The 15,872-nt window shown below is 44.1% G+C and overlaps 1 protein-coding gene across 1 annotated transcript in view; it reads right to left on the reverse strand.

Moving 5' to 3' along the window:
• ZNF438 (zinc finger protein 438) overlaps nt 1-15,872 on the reverse strand; it is a 31,669-nt gene that overhangs the window by 6,543 nt on the left and 9,254 nt on the right. The window contains 2 exon segments of the mRNA XM_089776766.1: nt 5,639-6,267; nt 6,269-7,486. Coding sequence (XP_089632892.1) covers nt 5,639-6,267; nt 6,269-7,486 — 1,847 coding nt within the window.

The raw sequence follows: 15,872 nt of genomic DNA on the forward strand, positions 1-15,872 counted from the left end.
ATTCTTTTGAAAAATAAAATAGGAAAATTATATACGAGAACAAGGCTATAAAAATAAATATCAGGGAACACGTTTTAAGAGTCAGAAGTCAAGGAACATAATAAAAAAACAGCTCCACTAGCAGTTGTGGTATTATTTTAACAGAAAATATTCAGGACTAGACTAGACACCAGTCTGTCAATGACAATTTAGGATTAATAAATCCTGATGGACTGTAGGAGGAAAAGGATAGATGGGATGACTGCCTAGAGGTCTCTAATAAGGATGTTAAGGACTAGTTGATTCTCCCATCTTGCTGCCTCTATCAGGCAGAGGCAGCAAAAGGGCGGGGGAGGGGAAGAAAAGGGAGTTACTCACCTCATGCAGTAACGAGTGTTCTTCGAGATGTGTGTTCCCGTGGGTGTTCCACTCTAGGTGAAGGGTCGCCCTGAGCCACAGATCAGAGCTTTGCAAAGCAGTTTCCCCCCGTTGAGCCGCGCATGCTCAGAAGGCGTCTTGAGCCCTTCCCACCCTCTGCAGCACGCGGCTCAACCCCCTCCCTTTCAGTTCCTCGCCTTCGCCCGAGTAATTTAGATTCTGCGCAGAGGGGAGGAAGGGAGGGTCGTGGAGCACCCACGGGGACACACATCTCGAAGAACACTCATTACTGCATGAGGTGAATAACAATCAAGGTATGGAACGCTGCTTTTGCGGAAAGATGGACTCTTAAGGAAGAGATTGACAGTCCTGATACTTTAAGGTCTAGAATGTAGTCCAGGATCGTATTTAGTGGGGAAAAACGGGGTTCTACTTTGGTTCGTTGGCACCAGTGAGAGAATCGTGTCCATTTTTGCAGGTAAGTTTTTCGAGTGGACTGTCTCCTACTGTGGAGGAGGATGTCCTTCACTTGCTGGGAACAGTGATTTTCTATCTCCGAGAACCTGAGAGCAGCCAAGCCTGAAGATGTAGGGTATGAAGCTGTGAGTGTAGTATCGTGCCATTGCTCTGAGATATCAGGTCTACACAGTTTGGTAGTAGATAAGGAGGGTGAACCGCTAGCTTGTGCAGGTACGGGTACCAAGTTTGGCGGGGCCACGACGGGGCTATCAGGATGACTAGGGCTCTGTCTCTGCAGATCTTGCGTAGGATTCTTGGGATGAGCGGTATGGGTGGGATGGCATAGTGTAGGGGGGCTGTCCATTTGATTAGAAAGGCTTCCCCCAGGGAATGTCTGCCAAGTCCTGAGCGTGAGCAGAACTGGGGGCAACTTGGCATTCTGGGTAGACGCAAAGAGGTCTATAGATGGCCATCCCCATCGGTGGAAGATTGAGTTTGCGACCTCTGTGTGTAACTCCCACTCGTGATCCGAGGTGAAGTTGAGGCTGAGTGAATCTACTCTGGTGTTGTTCACCCCGGGGAGGTAGGATGCTATCAGGGTGACATGGTTGCGGATGCAAGAGTTCCACAGGCGAATAGCTTCCACGCAGAGGGAGCGGGAGCGGGAGCGGGCTCTGCCCTGCCTGTTTATGTAGAACATTTTGCAGATGTTGTCCGTTAGGATGTGGACTGTCTGATTGGCGATGTTGGAAGCGAAGTGTGCACAGGCATTCCTTACTGCCCGCCGTTCGAGGAGGTTGATGTGTAGTCGTGCCTCGGATGGGGACCACCTTCCCTGAACCCCTTGATCGTTCATATGTGCTCCCCAGCCAAGGAGGGAAGCATCCGTGGTAATCTGTATAGTGGGTTCGATTTGTTGGAATGGAACACCTGCCAGGAGGTTGTTCTGTACCGTCCACCATGTAAGGATGCAAGAACGTTTGGTGGAATAGTCACTGTTTTGTTGAGGGAGTGTCGTGACGGTATGTACGCAATTGCTATCCAGAGTTGGAAGCATCAAAAATGCAGACGAGCGTGGTGGACAATATAGGTGGTGGAAGCTATGAGTCCCATTAGTCGGAGACAAGTAAGTACTGTAGTGGTAGGAGTTGTAAACATCGCACTTATAATTTCTTGTATAGTTATAAAATGTTGTCACGGTAGGTATGCTCGAGCTGTGATTGAGTCCAGGCATGCCCCAATGAACTCTATATCTTGAACTGGGTGAAGTGTTGATTTGCTTTCGTTGACTAGAAGACCTAGACGATTGAGGAGGGATGTGGTCGTACTTATCATGGAGGTGGTTTCGTCCTGTGTCGAGCCCTTTAAAAGGCAGTCGTCTAGGTAGGGGAATATAATGACCTTGTGTCGTCTGAGGTACGCAGCGACAACTGCTAGTACCTTTGAAAATACTCTCGGAGCTGACGAGAGGCCGAAGGGGAGAACATTGTATTGAAAATGATCTGGGCCGAGCGTAAAGCGTAGATAGAGTCTGTGGGCAGGATGGATAGTTACATGGAAATACGCATCTTGCAGGTCGAGGGCTGCGAACCAGTCCCCTTGATCTAGCGCAGGAATGATTGTTGTAAGTGTGACCATTTTGAAACGTTGTTTCCTGAGAAATGTGTTCAGTTTGCGGAGGTCTAATATGGGCCTCCAGCCCCCCGTTTTTTTCTCAATCAAGAAATAGTTTGAGTAAAATCCTTTCCCGTGAAACTCTACTGGTACTCTTTCTATGGCTCCGATTGAAAGGAGTTGATCGATCTCTTGTTTTAGTAGAGTTTCATGAGAGGGGTCCCTGAAAAGGGACGGGGTAGGGGAAAGGGTAGGTGGGGTAGTGGTAAATGGGATGGTGTAGCCGACTCGAATTATGTCTAGAACCCAGCGGTCCGATGTTATAGATTCCCATTGTGGAAGGAACGGCCATAAACGGTGGGTAAAAAGATGGCCCTGTTGCGTTGTTGCTAGATTGTGAGGGAGGTATTGCAGACCCTCGACCACATCTTCAAATTTGTTGCTTAGAGGACTGAGCAGTTTGTGGGCGGCCCTGATTAGGGCGCCTCCTCTGAGGTCGTTGTCTTGGCCTAGTGTCTTCATACGGTCTCTGTGGTCGGTTGTATTGCCCATATCTGTAGCGATTGTATGTGTTATATGGGGTGTATCGCCTGCGTTTCAAAGGCGGTGTGTACATGCCCAATGTACGAAGAGTGGTTTTCGTATTCTTACTGTTGTGTAGCATTTCGTCTGTAGAAGCTGCAAATAATTTTTGCTTATCGAATGGTAAGTCTTCTACTTTGGGCTGAAGTTCTCGGGGAACTCCAGATGACTGTAGCCAGGAAGTTCTGTGCATGACTACCGCTGTAGCTGTAGTCCTGGCTGCGGTGTCAACAACGTCCATTGCCGTTTGAAGAGCGGTGCGAGCGATCGTATGGCCTTCGTGGACTATCATTTTCAAGATAGACCTTTTGGATTCAGGGAGATGTGGTATCAGTTCTCCCAGCTTCGAATAATTATCGAAATCATGATTCGCTAAGAGGGCAGAATAATTTGATATTCTTAGTTGTAGGGTAGAAGAGGAGTATATCTTCTTGCCGAAGAAGTCTAGCTTTTTATGGTCCTTGTCCATATTGCCATTTTTGTATTGCAGCAACTTCGCTCTTTGCTGTGCCGATTCAACAACTAAGGAGTTGGCTTGTGGATGTGTAAACAGGAAATCATTGTCTTTTGGTGGAACGAAGTATTTTCTGTCAATCTTTTTATTAGTCAGCTGGATGGATGCGGGTGTCTTCCACAGATCCTCAGATGTTTCCATGATTGCCTCGTCAATTGGCAGGGCAATCTTACTGTGCAATGTAGGATGCAGGTTCTTTAACAAGTGATGTTGTTTCTTTTGCACTTCTTGGAGGGAGACATGCTGACTTGTCGCTACTCGCTTGAATAGTTCTTGAAACTGTTTGAGGTTGTCAATCGCTACTGTATCTGATGGTATAACTGCCTCGTCCTATTGGGCACTTAGGTCGTCAGGGTGTGTGATGTTTATTGATTGAATATTGGATTCATTGTCTGAAATTCGTTCCTCCTCCTTCTCTTCTGTGTCTGTTGCCGGAGGTAGGGGCTGTAGATGAGGCAGGCTCCTTCGAGATGGTGTGGAGTGGGCTGAGGACCGGCGTCTGTATGGGTCCCAATGATCCCAGGGTCCCCATTGGGGTGGGTAGGGTGGGGGTGGGTAAGACCAATAAGGGTGCCATGGGCTTTGTTGTGGTCCAGCCCTATGATAGTATAAGCGAGACCCCCTTGGTGACGTGTGTCGTGAAGAATATGTCGTGTGTCGGTCATCATCCTGTAAGGGAGCGTCTTGCAAGGACATTGCAGACATAGATCTGGGAGGGGAAATGCCTTGCCAAGGAGCTCCCAGGTGAGCAGTCAGTGGGAGGCAGGCATGAATGCTGCTGCCTGCTGTGAGTGTCAGACGCTGTGTTAGAGTGGTCTGTAGCAGACTCATGAGGGTGCCTCTCACTGTCTGCTGCCGGCACCGGTGTTGAGATCTGGTTTACAGTTGCAGCCGGTGCCGGCTGTGTATGAGGTTTCTTTTGGTGCGATGCCGAGGGTTTGAGCGGCACCATCCCTTTAAGCTGTGCCGGAGTTTTCCGCGGTGCTGGGGCTTGAAGTGGCGCCAGGGCTTGCAGCGGCACCGCGGTTTGAAGCGGCGCCAGCTTTTCTTTCCGCCCCGGGTGGTTAGCGCATTCCCGGGACGGCTTGGAGGCAGCGCACACCGGTCCCGGTGCCCAAAGGGAGGATCTTCCCTCTGCTTTGTTAGCAGGGGTCCTCGGACTTCCTTGCCCCTTTCCCTGTGTCTTTGGGGAGGAAGATGGTAAGCTAACTAATAGAAATGCAGTCTGAGAGACTGAGAGGGAGCTCCTACTCGCTCCGTCTGCTGACGAGGGCGGTTGAAGAGGAACTGAAAGGGAGGGGGTTGAGCCGCACGCTGCAGAGGGCGGGAAGGGCTCAAGACGCCTTCTGAGCATGCGTGGCTCAACAGGGGGGGAAACTACTTTGCAAAGCTCCGATCTGCGGCTCAGGGCGACCCTTCATCTAGAGTGGAGCACCCACGGGGACACTACTCAAAGAAGAAGAGGCGGTACTTCAAAGTGGCAGCACCGCACAGCTGAGCCTGGGATCAGCTGTGTGGTGCTGATGCTTTGAAACAACAAGGCAGCATTCAAAGGGGCATCGTCACACAGCTGATCCCCAGTGCAGCTGTGCGGTGCTGCCCCTTTGAAATGCCAAGGCAGTGTTTCAAAGTGAAAGTGCTGCGTGGAGCCTGGGGTCAGCTGGGGACTCCCAGTTGATCCCGGGTTCTGCACGGCATTTCCACAGAACCCAGGATCAGCTGGGGAGTTCCCCCACTGACCCTGGGCTCCATGAGGGCGCTTTCCTTTGAAATGCAAAAGAGCCCCCACTGGGCCTTGTAGATTTCAAAGCTGTCATGTCCACATGCCACCCGGGCTGCACGCGGAGTTCCGCATTCCTCCTCCTCCACCGGGGGTTCTTGTACATTTCAAATGAGGAATGCGGAAGTGCCTATCAATTCCATCGACTACTCGACTAGTAAATTAAATGATATTTAACATCCTTAGTCTCTAACAAAATCTGAAAGCAGCTGTGAATCTCATTTTGGAAGAAAAAGGGAAATAAAAATCAAAAGAAAAACTTTTATAATAATAAAAGTCCATATATAGCATTCAAAGAAATAATTTTCTTGTTGCCACTTATATACACTCACCTCTTTGTTTCTTCTGACCCTTTTATATTTATGTTTCTATTCTTTAAAGCATCTTGCAGCTGCTGTTTACTTGTGGATGGCTCGGTACTGATAACAACTCCGTGTATTTCCTTCAAATGGCCAAAGTATACTTTTGCATGACCAAATACTTTAGCACAAAATTCACAACACACACGTTTCTTGAGTCTACCTTCTTTGTGATGAAGCTTCATGTGAGTGCTTAGGCTCCCTGAATGAACATATGCTTTATGGCATATTTGACAAGTATAAGGCCGTCTATTTGTGTGTGTGTTCATGTGATCCTGAAGATGGTGTTTAAATTGAAAGTTGTGGTTACAAACATGGCACTTATGCCATGGCTTAGGTATAGTAGAAAATACATTTCTATGTGGATCATTTGGTTTAGCAAAAGTTCCATCACTCTGTTTATAACATAAATATTTATTCGGAAGCGAATCATTTAAGAAAATGTCTTGTTCTATACAGTCAGGAATCTGAGTCTCTATTATAGCTACAGGAGATATCAGTGGAGCTAAAGGCTGCATAACATCTACAGGTTTTGGCCTAATACTACGATATTTTTTCACTGACTCTGTCTTTCTGTCCTTTGGCTCCTGGAGATCAATTTTTTACTCTCTCTTTACCCTCTCTAAATTTATTAATGATACACTTTCTTCTTTTGGTGTGAAATGCCAATATATCATCTGGAGTTCTTAGTTTTCTGCCTCTTCTGTTACAGGCTATACCACTCAATTTTTTAAGATTATCAACGTCCAGTTTATTGGCTGGACTGAAGGTATTTTCACAGGTGGCTTGTTTGGACACTTCTGCAAAAGATATAGCTAGTAGTTTATCATAAACTCTGGTAGAAACATTAAAGGTTTTCACCAAGGATGGTATTTTTTCACATTCAGATCTTTGCCCAGAAGTAGATGCAGCCACAGAGTTAGAATTTTGTTTAGATGTATAGAATATTGCATTTTTCATTCTTGAATATGGCAAAATAGGAAGTTTTTCTTTTGGTGAGGACTGAGTCAATTGAGCTACATTGCTTAATACTGATGGTGACAGTACAGTGACAGAATTTGCAGAATTCACCAGTTTTTCTTTAAGTTTCTCAGACATTATGACTGAGCCTTTGGTGGTTTCAATAGTTGATTTCAGTAGATTTATTTTTACAGAATTACTTGCATTCATTGGGTTGGACAAAGGCTCCTTAATAACAGATGGTCCCAACATACTATCTTCAGCAGTTTTTGTTTTGTTTAGTAAAGGAGATCCAGATGTCTCTCAGTTGTTTTCCCTGGGTACAGTAGCAACAGTAATTTTAGTAGAGCCACGATCAATTAAAATAACTTGTTCAGATAAATCTGTAGCAGAATGAGTTTCAGGAAGATCTCCTGTTGCTGGTATCTTTGACGAAATTTGTGCTATCGTAGGAATCTTGTTATATGCACTTGAAGAAGACGTTTGAATTGTTTTGTCAATCAGCAATTTATTTTTTATAGATTGGTACCTAGGAATAGGTAGTTTGAGATTTTTAGGAATGGGCATGTTTGATTGTTGGATTCGTTGTGCTGCCATTGCAGGAGTAATATGTGGCAAAGCTACAAGAGAAAAAGTTCCCTTGTGACCAGCAACTTGCATTAGAGTATAGTTTTGTATTGGCATTATAAGAGGTTTAGCGCTTGTAGCTGAAATAGGATTAGTTTGTTCAGGATAAGCAGGTGAAAGACAAGACACCACTTCTGATGTTATAACTTTAGGTACCATCTTTGGTGCAATAGTCCTATATTGACTTGTATTCTGAAAACTGTTTCCACTTCTTATTATCCCAGAAGAGGCTTTCTCTTTATCTGAAATAATGAGATAAAACACACAAACATGTAATATAATTTATAACAACTTTTTAAAAGAACTTTACCATAAAAGAACTTGTATAGGATGGATTCCATTTCACAAAATCTTATTAGAAATATCTGCTATGTAAAAAAACCACCACTAGCTTTTGTGTAGAACTATTCACTTGTCATAGACAAATGGAAACACTAATAAACTTGAGAAGATTCTAGTAATGTTTTTAGTTATATTCAAGCCCCTTTGTTTTCAGTTTAAACTGATTTGTACTGAAAAATTCCTGGGTTGTACAAAATATTATTCATTTTTTCTGCTTTCACCCTACTTTTATATCATTCAAATATATAGAGATCACTTGTTTTAATGAGAAAATGAAATACATTGCATGAGATGTATGTATTACAATAATACATTAATCTGTATATGCAAAACTGCCTTTTGAAGTAAGGCTGTGTATTAGTCTAGAACACGGCTACTCAACACGTGGCCCGCTTGTTTACAGCCCATGGTGCAGTTTGGATTTACACGGGGCTCAACACATAGCCCACGGGTGGGATCCTTTGAACATGATTGCCACTGAGAACATGCTCCACAACAGCGAGGCATCTCCTAGGCAAGGTGAGCACTTAAAGACACCAGTGGACAGGCTGGCTGGAACAGATGGGTACAGGGTGTCGGTGTTTCTAGCGCCCTGGCAGGTACCGAGAGTGCCGGGGCATTGTGGGAAGTGCTGACTGCTTAGCTTGTGGGCAAAGCCTGAAAGGTGCTAACTGGCTCACACTGGCCATGTTTGGGTCTGATGCCATGGATTAAGGCTTAATCTTTGTATTCATGCCCATTAGTGTGAAAGAAGCTATTTGCATATATTTGCATGTATAAGCAACCACACTTAAGTTGCAGCCCTCGGCATGTGCCATGAGTATTATTGTGGCCCCGGGGCTTCCAAAGTTGAGTAGCCCTGGTCTAGAAAATACAATAAATAGGCATGCACACAAGCTCTAAAGTGGGTATACATCTGAACGTACTGACGAAGTTCTTGCCTGTCATGTACACATTCAAGCTGTTAGCAGAAAAATATTTAAAAATTTGACACACTAAAACGGGAAGAAAACAAAAATCTGTATCAGAATACATTTCAGAGCAAGAAAGTATTGAAAAATTAAAAAAACAAAAACAAAAAAATCCAAAAAACAAAAATAGGAGAAAAGGATGAAGTTGACTATATGCACTTCAAATGGTGTGGCCCAATGATTAAATGTAAATACTTACAGCCTAATAGTGTTAAGTCTACAACAGTAAACTGTTTATTCAAATAAAAAGTTTTATTTAGGCAATAAATATTGATAAATTCCCAGGAAAAAATAAATAAAATAACAAATGAATACAAAAGGCCCTAGCTATACTTAACACCAACAAACAAAAATGTTAGTTTCTTTTCCTCTGCTCACTAACCCTAAAACATTTTCCACTTCCCATCATTCACTCCCTTCACTTTCAGCACACATCTTCATTGGCCTCTTCTAACACTAGAAAAAATGGTATAAATATTCCAATAACAATACCTCTGCACTGGTATTAGGATTGGTGTACATGCTCGTGTAGATAGGCTCAGGTGTTTTTATTACAGTAGCATGCAAATCTGCTTAGTGCAGTTGCAACTGTTGTGGATTGTGTCTACAATAAGAGTACATTTTTTTTTTAGTTCAAGCACATCTAACTTGAGCATGCCTTTTTACCTGAGTCATGCTATATTACAAATCCTTTTTAACATTTGTGGGATTTTGAGTTATAGACAGAAGTTCACAGATATTTCAAAAATTACTGCTACAAAACATTAAGGTAACAGAATAACGAAGTACCTTATGATTAAAAGCACTGCCACCAAAAACTCATAATCACTCTTATTTCTAATCTTTGAAGTGATGCACACGTTCACTGCATAGCATCAGAATTCCACTTAAAGCTATGGTTGTAGTTCTATGCCCTTTTGGAGCTCCTTTTTTAAAACTATTCCTCAGACTTTTACATTTCTACATGTTTTTAAAATTAAATCACAGACATTTTTTAAGCGATTCAACTCCTTTTTGAAGTGTTAATAGATGAACAAAGAAAAACACACTGATAAAGAACAAAGCAAATATACAACAGAAGAGAGTTAAAATATACAAAAGGTAATGGATATGGACCAGCAGAGGCATACGCCTATTTTTCAGGTGTTATAGGAAAAGACATTAAACATGCATTGCATTACACCATTGCTATTTTCACATCACAGCTAATTTCCTATCAATTAATAAATGTGTCCTCTGACATCTCAAATTAGCACAGCCTGAGATTATTGCATAAAAGTTTCCCTCGCTTTCTAAGGAGGAGGATGAACCACATGTTCCTGCTGGCTGATTTAAGCCACTACCTGTAATAGAATAGTTGTCATCTAGACCACTAGATGCCCAGTTTCTAGAAATGCAATCTGCTCAGGTCCTAAGCCTACCTGAAAGAGAAAGATGTGGAATTAGAAAAATTCAGACTTAAACAGAGGAATTAGTCAAACAGAAAATATAAAAAATTAAGTAATGTTGAAGGCTACAAGACATGTCATAAATGTTCAGAGCGTATTACCATGGAGTTGTTTAGAAGTTTCTGTTATTATACGAACATCATTACAAATCTACAAAAACTAAGTGTACCTTTCTTTTAATACTGTCAACTCTAGCTTTTTATCCTTACTTAGCATATTCTCCACCTATGTTCAGCACCTTACCAATTCACATTACAAATTACATACATTATTTTTTAAAATACATATCATTTTAACCCCCCCCCAAGTCAGTAATAGAGAGGATTTTTCACTAGAAACCACTGCTTTTTCAGAGCCATTGAGCACAGAATCAAAGTGAAAAATCCCTATTTACTCTTAATTCACAAGCTCTAAACTGTTAATATTATTGGTACGATTCAGGCTTTTTGCTATTTACACACAATTGTTGTTATTTAGATAAGATTTCATGTGAGTTTTGAGAATAAATATAACATGACTATGTGGATTAATGTAATCATTAGTTCAGGCACATAATGTTGAACTATAGGCTAGATTCTGAACTTGAAAGTTAACAATGTAGGTCAACATGCCTGTATTATTTAATTTCAGTGATTAAAGGAGCACTGTATTTTTCTTTTAGAGGGTAGATTCTGTTATTTACTATGTTACCTCCACCATCGATGGATTGTCAGAGTTCCTACACAATAGATGATTTTTTTAGTTTATTATGGTACAATGTGGCTTCCAATATCCCTTCACATTTGGCTTCCTCTGTGCCCTCCATGTTCTTATTCTAAAGTCCCATTCCATGAAGTTCACATTCTGAGAAGGATGACAACTAGATTTTTGTTGGCAGAGATGCTATAGTTTTATTTAGTTGGTCTCAGATCATTAGAGAGCCAAGGCAGGTAAGACAGTATCTTTTATTGGACAAACATCTATTGTCTTGAGTTTACACTGAGATCTGCCAAATAAGTTCTTTCTCTCTACCTGAATCAAGATGACGTAGCTGAGATAAAAATCTCACTAACTCCTTATGACTAATAATATTCTGAAGAAACCTTATAAAATTAGGTTAAACTTTACTGAATATATGTTTAGCATCTTTGGGCTTCATCGTATTACACATGCAAATATTTACAAACTATTGTGGGATTATATGGAACCTCTTTAGTTGGAAGTCTTTGGAAAGGACTGTAAATATCAGAGCAATGTGAATTTTTAAGATTAAGGGACTTTCTCTAGGAGTAATGGGCATATGCTAATATAATTCCTCTTTTTATCAACCCTTTGGAACCTCCCCTGGAGACCGAGAGATCCATTGCATATAGTCTGCTTTAGGGAACTCCTTGATCTGTTTAAAGTATGGACTAAACGTGTTGTGTGAGTGTGCTTGTTCTGAGCTAAAGCTCTGATGAATTTATAATCACAAGGAAGCCCATAAGGTGGGGTACTGAAAAACTGTTCTGGACAGACCCCATGTGAGAGGTGGAAATAATAAAGTTTTTTAAAAAAATTGGTGTGAAAATGTCTTTCCATTCCTTTCTACTGGAAACCGTTTAACAGACTTCAAAGTAGAGGGGAGGAAGGAAGGGTAGTGGAGCATCCATAGGGGGACATCTCAAAGATCCATTGTTACTGCAAAGGGTGAGTAACTTCCTCTTTTCCTTCGAGAGATGTCCCTAGGGTGCTCCACTCAGGTGACTAACTAGAAGTACCCGTTGCTTGTGGTGATTGGTATTGAAGTCAGCTGTGAAAAGAGACAAGGACCGGACTGGCTAAAGTGGTGGTAGGTATACGTCCCTGCTGTAGAGCACCGTGCTGTGCAAAGGTGCGATGGGAAGACCATGTCACTGCTCTACAGATATCTGCGAGGGGTACATTATACAAGAAAGCAGTTGATATAGTCACCATGCGGGTGGAGTGAACTGTGATAACCTACGATGGTTACCTCTTATGAATCTGGTAGGAAGTATACATGCAATTAGAAATCCACTTGGAGATACTTTACGTGGAGATGGCTATTCCCTTGTAGGGTCTGGACAAAGAGATGAAGGCTGTTCCCCTTGTAGGGACACAGACAAAGTCTGTGATTTTCTAAATTCCTTGGTCCTATCTATATAGAATGCAAGGGCCCATCTAGTGTCCAAAGTATGCAGTATTGCTTCCCTTGGGGAGCTGTGAGGTTTTGGAAAATAGGTGGAGAAATATATGGGCTCATTGAGATAAAAATCTGATATTTTAGGAAGGAAGTTGAGGTGAGGTCTGAGGATGATTTTATATTTGGTAAAAATAGTATACGTCAAATGAGCCATTAGGGCTGAAATTTCGATTACCCTTCTTGCAGAGGATATTGTTACTATAAAGGTTACTTTCATAGCTAGACGTAGTGGGGAGGCAGTAGCTAATGGCTCAAAGGGTGGTGTTGTGAGTGTGCCAAGCATGAGCTTTAAGTCCTAAGGTGGCACTCGTGGGTATGAATTTGGACGTGTGTTTCACAAACCCACTAAGAAGCGCTTTGTGATAGGATGTGCGAATAGTGAGAGGTAGTACACTAGTTCAGGGAATGCTGTGATGGAGGACAGGTGGACGAGAATGGAGATTGAGTGGATAGAAAGGCCAGTGTAACTGAGGTCCATCAGGTATTCCAGCATGGTAGGTACTGGAACAGCGTTTGGTTGCCATTGATGATGATGGTGGCACCACTCTTGAAAACATTTCAATTTGTTTTGATAGGTAAACATTGTGGAGGAGCGCTGACTATTTAGAAGGATCTGCTTCATTCTCTCTGAACAGGTGAGTTCTTCATTTTGGAACCATGAAGAAGCCATGCTGTGAGTTTCAGGGCTCTGAGGTTTGGGTGAAGCATTTTGCCTCGGTGTAGGTGGGGACATATGAGGAGGAGAATTGTGTGAGCAATTGATAGATGGTGCAGGTAGGGAAAAAGAACGGTTACTTACCTGTAACTGTTGTTTTTCGAGATGTGTTGCTCATGTCCATTCAAATCAGGTGTGTGCACCAATTGCACCGCGTCTTCCAGAGCATTTTCCCTAGCGGTACCCATAGTGCTGGCAGGGCGCCCCCTGGAGTGGTGCCGCCATGGCAGAGCATAAGTACCCCTGCCGGAACTCCCTTACCTCAGTTCCTTCTTGCCAGATGCTCCGACGAAGAGGAGGTAGGGGGGAATCGAATGGACATGAGCAACAACCTCAGTTACGGGTAAGTAACCATTCTTTTCTTCTTCGAGTGGTTGTTCATGTCCATTCGAATCAGGTGACTTCCAAGCCAACCCCACTTCACAGGGGAGGGGTCGGAGCACCCAGAAAGAGAAGTCCACGAAAGTTGAACAAACCAAACATATTTATTGAAGTAACAGAATGCAGAGAACCGTATAAAAGTGCACTGTGGTACAGATAAAAACAAACATATTAACAATACAGAACTGAGGACCGCAGAGCCCAGTCCTGCGTCCTCCTTGGCCTGCTGTGTCAGCGCATAGTGCACCGTAATGGTATGGACCGATGACCACGTGGCCACCCTGCAGATTTCACAGGGGATGGTCCCGCTGCATATGCGACCGGTGCCGGTCGATCCAGCCAGTGTGGAGAAGACACCCGTGCCAATATGGCAACCGGCGTAGGAGACCTTGACCTCTCCGCCTCAACCGACAATGGAGGGGAGGTAGTGAGGCTAATCAGGTCCTGTGCTGCCTCAAAAGTATCCAGCGTCAAGGGACGATGCGAGGGTAGCTGACCCGGACTGGAAGGTCGTCCCGCTCGCTTATGCCGCACTATGACACTCGAAGACGCCTGCACCGGGGACTCAATGCAACAGTGTAGGCCCGACCTGGACTTCCGGCTTGGAGACCTACCCTGCGAAGTCTTTGGCTTCTTCGGTGCGGGGGAGTGAGAACGGTGCCGAGTCCTCGGTACCGAAGCCCGCGCACAGGACGGAGCATTGTGCGTCGATGCTGGTGCACTGCGCACCGTGGAGTGTCCAGTCGGTGCCGGTTGTAAAGCCGCGTCCATGAGGAGAAGCTTCAACCGGGAGTCCAGCTCCCTTTTCGTGCGTGGCTTGAATGACCTGCAGATCTTACAGGCGTCTGCTAGGTGACCCTCACCCAAACACTTTAAACGGCTATCGTAAGGGTCTCCCTTAGGCATAAACTTGGCACATATTTTGCAAGCCTTAAAGCCTTGCGGCCCTGGCATTCCTCACCCCCGAAGGGGGCGAAGTGAAAACAACGAGCTACCAACTATCTAACTAATTTGAACTGTTTACAACTATCTACAACACTAAGAGAACGGGAACCATTAACTACTGTAACAAAGGCACACGCTCCAACAACCGTCACGGGCGGTAAGAAGGAACTGAGGTGGGGGAGCGCCGGCAGGGATACTTATGCTCCGCTATGGCGGTGCCACTCCAGGGGGTGCCCTGCCGGCGCTCCAGGTACCGCTAGGGAAAACGTTCTGGAAGACGTGGTGCACTCGGTGCGCACACCTGATTCGAATGGACATGAGCAACCACTCGAAGAAGGACTATGGTTGTCTTGGCCAGTAAGACGCTGTTAGAATTACTGTAGCTTGGTCTGTGCAAATCTCGTTGATCACTCTGGAGAGTAAGGAAGTTGGTGGAAAAGCACACAGCAGGGGAGAGGACCAGGGTATGGTGAAGGCATCTCCTTCCGATCTCTTGCTCCGACCTGCTCCAGAGCAGAAGTGGTGGCATTTGTGGTTGGCTGGTGTCACAAATAAGTCTATGACTGGGAACCTCCATTGTTGGAAGAATGGGAGGATGACGTTGAGGCTGAGTTCCCACTTATGCTGTTCCAAGAAGTGCCTACTCAGGCTGTTCACTGTGATATTCTGTTGGCCTGGTATGTATATTGCGGTTGGAGTTAAGTCATTCCTCAGGCATCAGTTCCAGAACCAGTCAATGTAAAACTCCACGAGGATTAACGGTAGTTCGGAATAGGAAGCCTAATCCGAACTACCTACTCCGTGCCGCGTGTAGCCACGGGCACGGAGTCCGAACTAGCGGGGCTTTAGAAATGGCGGCGCCCGGCAAGATGCAAATGAAGCCCGGGAAATTCAAATCCCAGGCTTCATTTGCAACTTCGGTTGCCTACATTAACCACCCTAGTTCGAACTGGGGTGGTTGTGTAGACATACCCTTAGTCTGTGGTATGGAGTCTATCTACATCTTCTATTAGGCGAAGTGTACATGCCTAAGGTTATGTGTGGTATTGGAGTCCTTCATTGAATGTAGGACTTTGTCTGTCTTCGCAGAGAAAAGTTGGTTCCTGTCAAAGGGGAGGTCTTCTACCTTTGTCTGTAGCTCTCTTGGGACGCTGGAAGACTTAAACCATGAAGCCAGCTCTAAGCATGACTATTGCAGTCACTATAGACCTGGTAGCTATGTCGATTATGTCCATAGACGCCTGAAGGGCTGTTCGTGCTATTGACTGGCCCTCTTTCATTATGGATTGAAGCTGAGGCCTTTTTTGTTCAGGGAGATCTTGCAGGAGCTCCTATATTCTTGTGTAGTTGGCATGGTCATAGTAAGCCAAGAGAGTGCTGTAATTTGATATTTGCAACTGGAGAGTGGCAGAGGAACAGGCTTTCCTGTCAAAAATATCCAACCGCTTGTGCTCCTTTTCCTAAGGCGTGGCTGGGGCTGTTTAGATCTGTGATGGATAGAGTCCATAACCAATGAATTTGTGTAGGGATGTGAAAATTGAAAATCTATACTTTTAGCTGACAAAATATTTTCTTTAGCGGACAAAATATTTTCTATCTGCTCTTCAGTTAGCAGGAGGAATAAACATTGGTGTTT

This window comes from Pelodiscus sinensis, chromosome 2, assembly GCF_052426305.1.
Source record: "Pelodiscus sinensis isolate ZL-2025 chromosome 2, ASM5242630v1, whole genome shotgun sequence".
NCBI classification, from domain to species: Eukaryota; Metazoa; Chordata; order Testudines; family Trionychidae; genus Pelodiscus; species Pelodiscus sinensis.